The sequence below is a fragment of the Rhinoraja longicauda genome, chromosome 11 (assembly GCF_053455715.1).
Source record: "Rhinoraja longicauda isolate Sanriku21f chromosome 11, sRhiLon1.1, whole genome shotgun sequence".
NCBI lineage: Eukaryota > Metazoa > Chordata > Chondrichthyes > Rajiformes > Arhynchobatidae > Rhinoraja > Rhinoraja longicauda.
The window spans coordinates 9,565,066-9,579,644 of NC_135963.1; the positions used below are offsets into that span (position 1 = coordinate 9,565,066).

At 40.0% G+C, this 14,579-nt stretch overlaps 1 protein-coding gene across 4 annotated transcripts in view; it reads right to left on the minus strand.

Moving 5' to 3' along the window:
* Nucleotides 1-14,579, minus strand: part of tgfbr3 (transforming growth factor, beta receptor III) — a 126,984-nt gene that overhangs the window by 15,538 nt on the left and 96,867 nt on the right. For all 4 annotated transcript variants that reach the window (XM_078408204.1, XM_078408205.1, XM_078408203.1 and 1 more), the window contains exons 9-14: nt 11,386-11,699; nt 10,144-10,296; nt 8,383-8,508; nt 6,827-7,006; nt 4,023-4,331; nt 2,549-2,678 (exon numbers count right to left, since the gene is read on the minus strand). In XM_078408204.1, coding sequence (XP_078264330.1) covers nt 2,549-2,678; nt 4,023-4,331; nt 6,827-7,006; nt 8,383-8,508; nt 10,144-10,296; nt 11,386-11,699 — 1,212 coding nt within the window. The remainder of the gene's footprint in view (nt 1-2,548; nt 2,679-4,022; nt 4,332-6,826; nt 7,007-8,382; nt 8,509-10,143; nt 10,297-11,385; nt 11,700-14,579) is intronic.

Genomic DNA, 14,579 nt, shown 5'->3' on the forward strand with positions numbered 1-14,579 from the left:
CAAGTGAGAAAAGAGGTTAAAAATCAGATCTCATCAGTTTCTTTCCCCAGACACTAGCCAAGGTTGGAGACTGCTTCAGCCTTTTAGAGCGTGGTATTGGGTCATGGTTATGGAGTTGGTGACCAAAACAAAGACAAGTTTTACTTTGCTTCAGGTTCAGGCCAATATAAAGGCAGTGAAGATATAGTGAGATGTGATGGAGGGGTGGGATCGGGTAGGGATGGCATGCTGTGAACCTCTAACTGGTAAACCATATTGGTTGTAGGTAAGGATGAAGGAGCTATCATGAATGGATTTGCATCCAATTGAAGGCAGGGAAGAAAAAACACTGATAGAGAAGTCCTGGTTCTGATCAGAAAGGATAGAGCAGAATCAAGCACAAAATAATGTGATGCAATCCAATTATGAAATTAGGCTTTCAATAACAGTTAATTTATGACTTTGTTACAAAGGTATATATCCAGCTCATAGTTTTTCTTTTAAATCTTGCATAGATTATATTAAAAACAACTGTTCTTTGTTAACGAGGCCATTTTTTATGGAACAGATTTAAACAATAACATGCATATGAGTATGTGGCCAGATCTATCCATCCTTCACTTAACTGATCCTTTAGAGCAAATATGCTCTTCACCGCAATCGAACAGAGTCCAAATTCAACTTAATAAACAAAACTACACTGGAAAGCAAACTTCATACTTTTACCAAGACATAAAACAATAGTTCATTTATATTTCCTGTGAAAAGTTCTATACGGAAACTGTGCAGACTGTTGGTTTATTACAGCGTTCTTGGTCATCCAGCCATAATGTTCATAGGGACATATCCCTTCCCAATATAAAAAAAAGACATATGTTCAGGCTGTACAATGTTGTGCCAGGAGCCATAATACAATCCCCTAGCCCCCTCCCCTACCGCATGTTACTGAATCTGGAGCCAAATCGCCAGCTTCTGCTGACACCTTCTCAGCAATGAATTGGTTTGTGGCTTGGTGTAGAGAGGCAAGCAGTTGGAACTAAGTTGTGGAGCTCAGGGCTGCATCCTGTGACACTGGTTGAGAGTGGCCCATTGTCGGGGACTGGCAACAGTTCCATGACATCCCAGATCCCATTGTCTCTCTCTCATCACCTTCTGAAGGAATGGGAGTTGCTTTCTCCCTTTCTCATTGCCTACGCAACTCTCCCCACCTCAAAAAAACCATTACTGGCTAGAACAAACCAATACTCAATAAATGGCATGGTGTCATAACCCCCTGACCATCTTCAACTGCTCCAAAGCACTTGACATGGTCGATCGCATTACTCTCACTAATTATTAGTCCTCCAGCATCCAGCTGCAGATCTGTGGTGTTTCATCCGACTATGTAGAAGCAGCCGTCAAATTTCTGTTAATGAGATGTTGTCTTACATGCACCATTATCTCTGGACTTCATCAGTTATCACAGGCTGAAACTATAATGCGTTCCTGTCCAGGATAGGATTATTTTCCATACAAATGCCATATCCATACATATCGGTGACATTCAATTCTACTTTCCTGCCATTTCTTTCAACTGGTGCTTTTCTTCTGTTCAAGTCAAGTGTGTATCACAAATATATTTAATCCTTGCATGTAAAGGTATTATTTACAGCAATACGCAAAAGTTCTGCTAATCTGCCAGTGATTTCATTCCTCTCCCAGGTCACTGCCTCAATGTGAGCAGTGAAATCTTGATAGCCTGGTCTAGTGTGAACCAAATTTCATACCTCCATTTGACCACAAAAACCACCCTACCATCCATGAAAATGAGACATTCCACACTTCATTAATGTTTTTTTTGCTAGCCTTCGTCATCCAGTACCTTTTACCTCAACAAACAAAAAATAGTTTCACAACCAACCCACACCTATTGACTTTACAGTTTAAAATTGGCACATATGCTATTCTATCCACTTTAAAATTCAACTTACTTCATACATCTTTATGCACCAACTCGTCTACTAGCCCTAATCTTCTCAAACAAAACATTGTGGCCTTTATTGTCTGCCTTTGACTGTCCAGTCCTCTTCAGTCATTTCAGCCTCTATCTCTGGATTCCACCCTAAATTAATACACTTCTTTAGAAAAAGTCTGCTACAACAACAACAACAACAACTGGAATTTATGTGAACAAAATAAAACATCTCAAGGGAGTTCACAAGATCATAATCAGACAAAATTCTAATGAGCCAAAAGAGTTTCTGTCCGGAGAAACAAGGAACTGCAGATGCTGGTTTATGAAAAAAGATACAAAGTGCTCTATCAGGGAGAGGTTGTAAGGAGTTCATTAAAGTATAGGAGTACAGAGAGATCGAGAGGTTTAAGGAAGAAATTTCAAAGATTAGGACTAACTTAAGCAGCGGGTATGGTATGATGGGCTGGAAGGAGCCTGGGATGCAAAATTGCCAAAGCTGGAGGAAAGCAGTTATTGATTGCATAAACCTGTGTGAATTCCCCGTTATGTAAACCAATGCACGAGACGTATATGCCATACACACAAACCACAGTCAGGCTTTTAATGGTGACCAACCTTGTGCGATGGTTGGAGCAACCTTTCCAGAAATGACGGCCAGTGGCTTTGTAAATGATTGCCTGTTCCTTGCCATGGCCATTATTATTTGAAAATTCACACTTATACAAGCTTCATCGTGTGGAATACACTGCAGCAAGAGACAGATATATCAAAATCGGGTTAAAAACAAGTACACTAAACAGCTGTAATGCTTTGTGTTAACAATAATTGGAAATACTGATTATGGTTTAGTAACCATTGCATCGATTTAAAAATTGCTGGAATCTTTGCATTAATATATTTTCTGTCAATGAATAATGCAAAATTCCAATGATCAATCTCAAGTGTTTTTGAGGCCAGAAATTTAAATTGATTTTCGTGTTTACCAATTAATTAACTGCACTCGTAGTGATATTTATATCTATATATTAAAACTCTCGTTTGTTTGTTTGTTTGTTCCTGAACTACAGCCAAAACGTACACGATAGTGCGACAATTTTCGGCCCACCTTACTCACTGTCATCCCTTTGGTGCTGATGGAAGTTTAATTGAAATCGGTGTTATATTTTTGAAGGGGGAGGGGAGAGAGGGAGGAGGAGGGGGGGGAAGAGGGGGGGGAGGAGTGAGGGGTGAGGGGGGGAGAGTGCTGCACCAATGCAGGAGAGGTTTGGGCCTAACGGGTCCACTTGGTCTAGTTTTATTATAAAAATAGATGCCATTAAACTGCAAAGAAAGCAGATTTACAAGGATTTTGCCAGGACTCGAGGGGCTGAGCTATAGGGAGAGGTTGGGCAAACTAGGACTTTACCCAGAGTAAGGGAATCAAGAACCAGTGGACATGGGTTAACGTGAGGGGACAAAGATCAAAGAACATAGGAACCTGAAGGGCAACTATTTCGACACAGTGAATAATGGGTATATGGAACAAGCTGTCAGAGGAAGGGGTTGAGGCAGGTATAATAACAACATTTAAGAGATATTTGGACAGGCACATGGATAGAAAAAGTTTAGAGGGATATGGGCCAAACGTGGGCAGATGGGACTAGTCAAGAGTCAAGAGTGTTTTATTGTCATATGAGGCATCTTGGTCAGCATGGATAAGTTGGGCTGAAGGGCCTGTTCCTGTCCTGTATGACTCTGACTCTACTCGATCATAGGAGCCCAAAACAAAGCTGGTAAAATTTTTCAATAGAAAACATGCAGAATCATTGATTCAACACGGCAGATCTCAAGATACAGATTGTTGGCTGTCAGGTGATACAAAAATCATTCTGGTGACTCACATTATTTACTTCAGCAGTGGGCATCAGCAAAGTTACAGCAACTTTTAGTTAAATCTGTGTGTTGTGTTATCTATAACTAGATAAATGTTTCAACTGCTTCTAACGTGGATGAGGAAATCTGACTAACATTCTAAGCTTGTAGAAATAAAGCTTGCATTGCAAATTGCTGGTATTTATGTCCTTATTTTCAAATCACTAAATAGACAAACCTTGGGGAGATTAGGAAATCCTTGGCTTTCACCATCCTTTTTACTGCACAACGTAATTTCACAATGAAGGAAAACCAAGGACATGTTGTAGACTGGCTTAAAGATAAAGCTAAATCTCTTTTTCTCCATCTCTGCGTGCGGTATGAGGAAATCAAGCTTCTGGGAACTGTAGAAGGTCACCGAGTCTTCCCTTGGACAAATGTTTTCAATAATGCCGTAGTCTGAATGGGCAGCAGGGTCCGACGATGGAGAAATGTAACATGTTTGGATGACAAAACTGATATCTGGGTCAGATTTCGTTATAGAGACCTAAATCCAAAGCGTAAGAAGAGAAAAAGTATTTAAAATTCTCAAATGGCATCATATTACAATTTCACCAAATCAGCCAAAAAGGGGGAAGATGATTCCTGTGAAAAAAATATTTTACAGCCTTAATTCTATTTTTCTTTTTTTTTTGCTGTTGTAATTTTATTCTCATAGTGAATATTCTGCATTGCTTAGTTGCTCCTGTGATATTGGGCATAGGGTAACGAGCATCTCTGTAATGCAAGAACAGGCTGTATTTTCAGATTAGCCTTTCGCACGAGAGAAAAACAAAAGTATACCACTTCGCAAAGAACCAACATGTGTGGAATGGAAACAGATCAGAATCTGGAAAATTACTGCATCATCATTTTTTATATCTATTTTTAAATTGGCAGAATAATGTGGTTGTTGTGAATTTCCTTCCTGACATTGCAACAAAAGAAACGATAAACAATGTGACCATGAATTGGCTCTGGTTGTGCAAAGGTGCTTTTGTGTTACGGTGTGCATGCTTTTGATCTGCTGCTGCATGTGATCTTACTGACATTAAGTTATTTTGAATGATTTTTCACTGTAGTAGGAATCAAGTGACTCAACAGACAACCAAGAAATTGCTATTTGTGACTTGCTTAAGCTGTAACTATTAATACTCCTATTGCTGAACTTGAGAAAGCTTGTGAGAATTATAAGAGAAAAGACTTTCCCCAGTTTTTTCTAATTTTCATGTTGAGACAGTGAAGAGGGGTTGTGTGGGAATCAATGCTTATACATTAAATAATTTGCTTAAAAAGACTTTGGGCTTTTAAAGTGTTTAAATATAGATTACAGATTGCTCTTTTATTCGCTGATTAAATTCCAGATAAATTGAGTGTTTTGTTAAACAGTCTAAAAATGCGCCATTTTAAAAATTGACAGGATAAAGTGGTCACTGCTGCAAAATGCGATAGTAAGTGGGTAAGTATTGATAGTAATACATAGAGAGTGCAGAAGAGATTTGTCATGATGTTTGACACAAAATGCTGGAGTAACTCAGCGGGTCAGGCAGCATCTCTGGAGAGAAGGAATGGGTGACGTTTCGGGTCGAGGCCCTTCTTCTGGATGTTGCCTGGAATGGAGGACTGCAGTTGTAGAGTGAGATTGGAAGACTGGGGTTATTCACTGAAACATTAGAGGCTGGGCGGGATGATTTTAAGGAGATTTATAACATTACAAGAATCATAGAGAGAATAGGTAGTCATCGTCTTTTTCTCAGGGCAGGGAACGGGCGACATGGTGGTGCAGCGGTAGTTGCTGCCTTACAGCACTTGCAGCGCCGGAGACCCGGGTTCGATTCCAACTACGGGTGCTGTCTGTATGGAGTTTGAACGTTCTCCCCATGACCTGAGTGGGTTTTCTCCGAGATCTTCGGTTTCCTTCCACACTCCAAAGCCGTACAGGTATGTAGGTTAATTGGCTTGGTGTATGTGTAAATTGTCCATAGTGTGTGTAGGATAGTGTTAATGTGCGGGGATCGCCGGTCAGCACGGACTCGGTGGGCTGAAGGGCCTGTTTCTGTGCTGTATCTCTAAATTAACCTAAACTAGAGGATGCAGTTTAAGATGAGAGAGGAGAAGCTTAAAGGAGATCTGAAGGGCAGGTTTTCACACAGCGGATCATGGTCAATCGGAAGGAGGGGGCTGTCAGATGTGGTGGAAGAGGCAGATACAACATTTAAAAGCCATTTGGACAGGTACTTAGATAGAAAAGGCAGAGGGGAATATGGGCTTAATGCAGGCAAATGGGATGAGCATAGATAGGCATCAGGCTTCACATTGACAAGGTGGACTGAAAGGCCCCATTTCAATATTCTACAATTCTAAGAATCTATTTTAAACATACTCTGTTAAACAACGTAATATTCAACCTTTAGTATTTCAGCTTGCAGAAATTAAAAATAAACTTATTTATTATTGAAATGACCTTTAGTTTTGAGAATCCTGCAGGAAAAATACTTTGCTCGGGCAAATCTGAAACTCTCTAGCCCCGAACCCCATTTCCTTCATTGACACGATTGATTGTATAAAACGATTTTGTACAACCCAAGGTTTCTGAAGAACACAACTATTACATTCCAGCAGAACCACCTATATTTGAATGCTATTTATTAAAATGTGTATTTCACACTAACTAACAGCAGCTTGAATAAGCAAGAATATAATTAATGTATAAAGTGTGTGTTTTAGTTAGTGATGTAACAGTCTTCGATAGCATCTTAGTTTTACTAGTATTACACACCACAATGAAATTACAGTCATCATGGTTAGGAAAATCACTTGGGTCAAATTCCAGTATCACTTCTGGGTTGATTATGCCTGCAATTTTCCCCTTCAAGCCATAGAAAGCAAAACCACAAGCTAACCACATGCTTGTTTGATTGCACGCAAAAAAGGAACTGATATAATTCAGCATAAAGCACAAATTGCACAATTCTTCATTTGCAAGCTCAGCAAGATCATTACCTCAACAAATAATGGGGCATTTTCCGAAACTGTGTGCACTCCCTGTGTGGGTGCGCGGAACAAATCTGTGCTGTACAGCTCCATGTTCAAAGTTGCATTGTTGACTTGGGACATTGAAGGGAAATTACGGCGTTGAGGCACTTCTGATTTCTTGCTCGCTGATGAATATGTACAGTTAAACTGAAACAAGAGAAAAATTATCACTAATAACTCCATGGTAGCTGCAACCAACTATTAAACTCTTCCTTTTTCACACAAAGGGTGGTGGATGTATGGAATGAGCTGCTGGAGGAGGTAGTTGAGGCAGGTAACATTGCAACGTTTAAGAAATAATTAAGACAGGTGCATGGATAGGACAGGTTTAGAGGGATAAGGTATCTACCTCATCGAACATTAAAAAAAATTGCTGATGGGCTGCTGGCCGATGTGCTGGTGCATCCGCACTAATGAAAGAGTGATCTCGTATCCACATGGCTTGGTGCGGAGTTGACTAATGAAGCAATGTTCAATGGCTGCCCGTGAGGGCTGGTGTTGGGTAGGACGAGGCAAAAGTTGTTCCCCTCAGTGCAGAGACATACAAGCTCAGGCCCGGTGGGATGAGTACAGGCCACTGTTGGGAGCTATTAACATCCTGGATTCCGCAGTTTTTCTCATTACCTTCTGATCTTCGGTAAACACAGAATGCTGGAGTAACTCAGCGGGACAGGCAGCATCTCTGGAGAGAAGGAATGGGTGACGTTTGGGGTCGAGACCCTTCTTCAGACTGATCAGTCTGAATAAGGGACTCAACCCGAAAGGTCACCCATTCCTTCTCTCCAGAGATGCTGCCTGTCCCGCTGAGTTACTCCAGCATTTTGTGTCTACCTTCAACTAAAACCAGCATCTGCAGTTCTTTCCTATACGTTCTGATCTTTGTTGGACATGATGAACATTGCAGTCTCACCCGCTCATTGCTTAGCTACACAGCTCGACCCAGCCTGGAGATTATCCCATAGAACTGGCTCTTGAGCTTAAGAGCGTAGAGAAACCTCCAGGCTGTGGAGAGTTGCAGAGTGATGAGGGGGACTGTAACTTTCCAGAGGTCTATTAGCACATGCAGCAGATGCTGTCAGTTGCCAGAAATTGCCACCCCGCAGTTGCCAGCATCTGAACCACTGTGAAACCTCCTTGTGGTATGTTTCCTATGAGGAAGTTCTCCTCCCTCCAATGGAGTGGTGGGACCCTCTGGTCACCGATCCCCCTCCCGCCACGCCTGCTCTCACTCAGACTCCCCACCACAGCCTCAGCTCCCACCTTTGCGTCAAATGCCTGACGTGCAGAGTCCTCCAGCACTTGTGTGTTTTGGTCATAATGTTAACGTTTACTTTGCTCAAATAAAACAGGCGACCCATATTTGCAACACATTTTAAGGTCAGCAGCTGAATAGTTAACTGTGCAATCAATTATTTTTGTAGGATCATGAAATTCAGAAGGCAGATGTCCTTGCTAATGTGTTCTCTAACTTGCTTGTATGCACAAATGTAAGTTGAAATCATTATGCAAGCTGCATTGCATACCAGAATAGTTCTGGGTCTGTTTCCAACTAGGTCATCACCATCTCCAGGAAAGCCATTGTCTCCAGATTCTTCATTATCACTATACCATCCGCTTTCTTCAATGGCGTACTCCAACTGCATCACAACCTGTCAGCCAGGGAAAATTAAGAATAGTTTAATTAAACATTTTTAAAATAATTGACCTGCAAAGTCATGTTCAAATAGTAAAAGAAAATGTTTTCTTCCGGGTACCCAATCTCTAATCGGCTCACTCTCCAGCATGGTGCAACTTGCCCTTATTCTAAACTCTCTCCATCAGCAGTTGCTCATCATTTCCCCTCTGCCATGTGCAGTAACTTTTGCCTTCAAACTTTTAACCTTGCCACCCACTAAACAATCTTTTTCTTGACAGCTTATTTTGCTTCCCTACACCACCATCTATTTTGCTTCCCAATTTTGGTCTATATTATTTCTGTACCATAGAAAGGTTTCTGAGGTGTCACTGTTAAAGTAGAATTTTATACAAGCATAATTTTCTACTTTTTCTCTACTGCTCTCCTTATCTTTTCCTTCAATGAGCCTCCCAAACACAGTCATTAACTCTGCATCTACTTATCATAGAATTGCATGCCGAATATTCTCTTTCTATGCTGAGCAAGCAAAAAGCAAAGTAGCGTACCAGGTAACATGGTGATAAAGTAAAGTAATGGTCAGAAAAAAAATATTCATTTAGTGGACATCCAATTGGCCTGAAGCATATTTCATCCAGGGATTCATCAATTTATTTTATAAAATTAACAAATCATGGGAAAAATCAAATGGAGAGCAGGGCAAATCTGCTTTTTGGAAAATAAATGTTCCCTTAATTTTAATAAGGTTGTGTCATGAAAATGAAACAAAAAACATAAGGTTTTTGTCCCCATTAGTAACTTTAATGCAGCATAGCATTCGCAAAGCAGAAAGACCACATATTTTGTGAAAAAACACAAAACCTGGATCTGAAGAATAAATGCCGAAAAATTGGTTTCCACAGGTCTCACATTTTGGTGTCCTAAACAATTGAATTCTGATGAGAAATAAAAGTTGAAGGAAAACTAAGCAATTGTGTGAAATATCAGATTTCCTTCTGTATCCTCTCGGGCTTGACAAGCTAATGCATGGAAGAGCCCATACTTGCCCAGCATCTGACAGTGACAGACACATCACACCTGGAGGAGATTTTGAGGATTCTCCACCATACATGCAGGCCCCTGAGGGACAAGGCAGTCTATACAGAAGCAGACCTTCAAAACATTTACAATCCTGCTTCAGCATTACTTAAAAAAGGATCAGCTAAAGCAAATGTTTAGCACAGACATGTTGCCTCAGGTGGGTCTCTTTTGAAGAATATATACTTTCCCAATTCTTCCCTTGGGCCTCCCAATTACCTCCATCAGTGGTGACCTCACACCATGGCTTCAATATCCAACCCATCAGGTTGGCCTCCCTTCCAATCTCTGAAAAACTATCAATCTGCCTGCCCAACACTCATAGACCAAAGAACAGTACAGCACTGGAAAGGGCCCTTTGCTCCACAATGTCTGTGCCGAATATGATGTCAAGGTAAACTAATCTCTTCTGCTTGTATGCAATCCTTATCTTGTTCAAAGCAGAACTTTTTGATATTTAAAAAAAACCTTTGACAGTAGTTTATTATCCACTGGAGGACAGGATTAAAATTAGTTTCATTGCAGTCTTTTGGAACAAGTTTAAAGCCAGCAGCTTATTAATTGTGGTACCTACCGAATTCAAATAGACAGTGGAACCATCCATGAAATGGTACATAGTCGTCTCACAGCCAGTGAGTGAAGATTCCAAAATATAATGTGTGGCATTTACTTTTGCTTTGCATTTTGAATCCAGTAGAGAAATTTCCATAACTGTAGATGTGTCAATCTGTAGAAAAAGATCATGAGGTTAAAAATATAAACTCAGATTGTTTAATCTCTGCGACTTCAACCTTCATGTAATGTCTGTAAGGCATCTTTACTCTTGCACTGAATCCTCTAGGAATCTTGTGTGAACGGGTGATCGATGGTCAGTGTGGACTCAGTGGGCTCGTTTCCATCCTGTATCTTTAAAAGTAAAATCTTTAAAACTAAAGGCCAAGATATCATTTGCCTTTCTTTCTGCTTGATGTACCCACATGTTAATTTTCACTGAGTTATGAAAAAGGACACCCAAATCCCTCTAGAGATCAATGCATTCTGATCACCATTGAGAAAACAAACTGCTTCACCACGTTTTTCAACTGAAGCAGACACTTCTTTTTTCTATTATATTCTATCTGCTATATCTTCGCCCATTTTATTAGCCTGTCAATACCTCCTTGAAGCCTTAAAAAAAAGACAAATTGCTGGAGTAACTCAGCAGGCCAGGCAGCATCTCTAGCTGATGACCAATCCTCAATCAGTTTCTTACACTGCAATTATATTTGGTGACTTCTCAAGTGGCAGCTTATCAAAGGCCTTTGAAATATCCTGAAATATCACATCAAATTGTTCATCCTTACCAATTTTGGTAATTATAACCTCAAGAAAATATTTCCCTTTCACAAATCCATATTGACTCTGCCCAATCTCATTGTTCTTTCCAGTGCCCTGTCAACACTTTCTCTTTTTTGGCAATAGAATGCTCCAGCACAATCTACTTGAGGATAGACACAAAAAGCTGGAGTAACTCTGCAGAACAGGCAGCATCTCTGGAGAAAAGGAATAACTGATGTTTTGGGTCAATATCCTTCTTCCGACCCTTCAGACTGTGTTAGAGCAGCAAACTGTGGGTAGAAACAAATGGTTGATGCTCAGGTTGAAATCTTGCATCAGGTCTCTTGCTCCAGATTCCAGCACCTGAATTCTGTCTCCAACTGTCTGAACTGATGATTTTAAGTTTTGAATTTTTTAATCATTAACTCCAATAATCTGGAATGTTTTTGTGAATTAATAATTACAAAATCGATAAAGCATATAATAGAATTAAACAAACCTGCAAGCTGCTCTTTTCAATTACAGCGATCATTTTTTCATCTTCGCATTGAACAGAGAGGGCCACATTATCAATAGTTTGAATTTCTGGTTCAGGTAATCCACTTCTCATTAGCCTTTCAAATGTACTATCTTGTGATCGCTGTGGCAACTTGTGAGCTGTGTCCACCCTGTCTTCATAATCTTCTTGGTCAAAGGGAAATGGAAACCGAAGAGCTTCTCTATGTCCAGGCAAGGCCTGATCTGACGATTGCAAAGGATCTCTCAGAATAGTCAGCTCTGGTGGCAGGAAGGACTCTACCTCCTCTTCTTCAACTAGAATAGGATGTGGGTGTTGGAAGAACAGGAAACAATCAATACACAGTCTTGCCTTTTAAAAAATTACAAGGCTTAAAACAAGTTTCATTAGAAGATCTAATTTACTCAAGTGTTATAACTATATTTGTCCTGCATTGTCTTATTTCATTCGAAGCATTCTATGTTTAGGAGGAAATGGTAAGGCCATACAGAGTTGGTGTTCAAAGTAACAGCCGATTTATTAAAACTGGTGTACTCCAGGAGATAATATAATAATAATAATAATATTATAATAATAATAATAATAATAATAATAATAATATTCATTTATTGTCATTGCAACGAGTACAACGAAATTAAAAAATAGCCAATCCTGACGGTGCGTACAAACATATATGCAATAAATGCAAAAACAAATAAATACATAAATACAATTAAATACAATTATATTAAGTACAAGATTTTTTAACGGTGTTGCCTAGTGCAAAGGTAGTGTTCAGTTCTCGTATGGCCCTGGGGTAAAAACTGTTCTTAAGTCTGTTTGTTCGGGATTTGATCGACCTGAAACGTCGACCAGAGGGCAGATGAACAAACAGACGGTGGCCGGGGTGGGATGGATCTTTTATTATTTTGCCTGCTCTACTGAGGCAGCGTAGGCTGAACAGGTGCTCCAGGGAGGGCAGTGAGCAGCCGATGATCTTCTGGGCCGTCGTGATGACCCTCTGAAGGGCCTTCCTGTCCTTTTCTGAGCAGCTGGCATACCATGTGGTTATACAGTATGCCAGCACACTCTCGATGGAGCAGCGATAGAAGGACAACATGAGTTTCTCCTGCAGGTTGGTTTTCCTGAGGATCCTCAGGAAGTGGAGTCTCTGCTGTGCCTTCTTTACTGTGGTGATGGTGTTGGTAGACCAGGTAAGATCCTCTGCGATGTGCGTACCCAGGAACCTGAAAGCTGGTACCCTTTCCACACAGACCCCATTGATGTAGAGTGGGTCGTAATCTCCACTGGTTTTTCTAAAGTCAATTATAAGTTCCTTTGTTTTGGAGGAGTTCAGGACCAGATTGTTCACTGAACACCATGCTGCCAGCCTTTGGATTTCATCCCTATAGGCTGTCTCATCTCCTTCTGAGATGAGTCCAACCACAGTCGTGTCATCCGCGAACTTGATGATGGTGTTGGTGGGATGGGTGGGGGCGCAGTCGTGAGTGTAGAGGGAGTAAAGGATGGGGCTCAACACACAGCCCTGTGGTGAGCCGGTGCTCAGTGTAATGGTGGAGGAGAGGTGAGGGCCTATTTTGACGGTCTGGGGGCGGTTGGTCAGGAAGTCCTTGATCCATTGGCAGATGGTTTGGGAAAATCCAAGGTCGGAAAGTTTGGTGACCAGTCTGCTCGGGATCTCCTGAGCACAACTATGGTACAGCTTTTATTTTCTCAGTTGATTACACACAAACTTGATTATCAGTAAAACTAGGTCTTGATTACAGAATGGAGGTTACAAAAATACTTCATTAGATAACAAACTCGGTCTTGATTAGGAATAAAATGATTATGCACAAGTCTAATTTAGTCAACAGTAGATTCAATTGCTATAACATAATCAATGAAGTTCCTGAAACTTGGGTGTCGTCAATGCTGCATTCCCTATCTCTACTTTTAAGCTTCGTCTGCAGTTCCCTGTCACCATATTAACATAAACCACATCCCTATTTACTACTTATTAGCCCGGCAACACCGTGGAACACAATAATACTGTTTTGCAATCTATAGAATGCTCCATGGAACAAGATTTGATTCAGTTCTTTATTCTTAAATGGATTGAGTTCTAATTTTCAAAAGACCCTCAAATACTAAACATCTTAATGTCAAATATTCTAAACAGTTGAACACAACCCTCTTATACTATTTAATATCACGGTCTGAAAGAGCAACAATAGTGTTACTGTACTATTACAATGCATTACATACCACACAAATGCAATCGGAACAATATCAACATTCTCCCGCTTCAGTATTACTGGTATACTGAATGAATCTATGTGGGTTTGGATCAACTACACTATTCAGATTCAGATTTTAAAATTCAACATTACAATTATTTTGAAATCAACATTCAGTCCACATCAGTTTTCCAACATTCCTGACTAATTAGATCTTCTCAAATTTGACCTTAGAATTTCTCTTTTATTCTTTCCCCCTTCTTAAGTTAGTTTTTTACAGTACAAGGCTCAGATTATTTACAATTTTCAATGTGCATCATGAATAGTGATTTGATCAAGGTATCAAGGAGACATGTCTAAGTATTGTACTTTTAAGTCATGTTCTTCACCCCATATTGCTTGGCCAAAATGATCAACCAGTTTTCAGAGAAAGGCCAAGCAGATAAGTTGGTTAAAAGGGTGATAACAATTTAAGTCTTCTGCTTCAGTATAAAATGTCAATGTTACCAAACCAACTACATCTATAATTGACTGTAACCCTAATAACACTTGCTATTTCTTTCTTCCTTTTCAAGAGGAAATACTATCATGGATGTAGCAAGTTCTGTACACTAATAACCATCAGGAAAGGTGAAGCAAAACTACCCAAAGGATTATTCAATAAAGTCTTTCATTTTACTATTGCAAGGACTTGTGATAACTTTCAAATGATTAACAAGTTTAATTTGGCATTTTAATTTTTCTATAACACTGGTTGATGCCACTGGGAGACTGGACTGTTTCAGTCCATGTTCAGAAAACCTGTGGTTTGGGTGAACTGCACTAACAATTTCAAAAGTACATGATTCCCAAGGAACAATTCCTTTGGGTCAAAATAATGCGCAAAGCATATGGTGCTGAGGAAAGCAATTTGTTAATAGTGAATTAAACCTAAAAAATTTGAACATTTACCAGCGG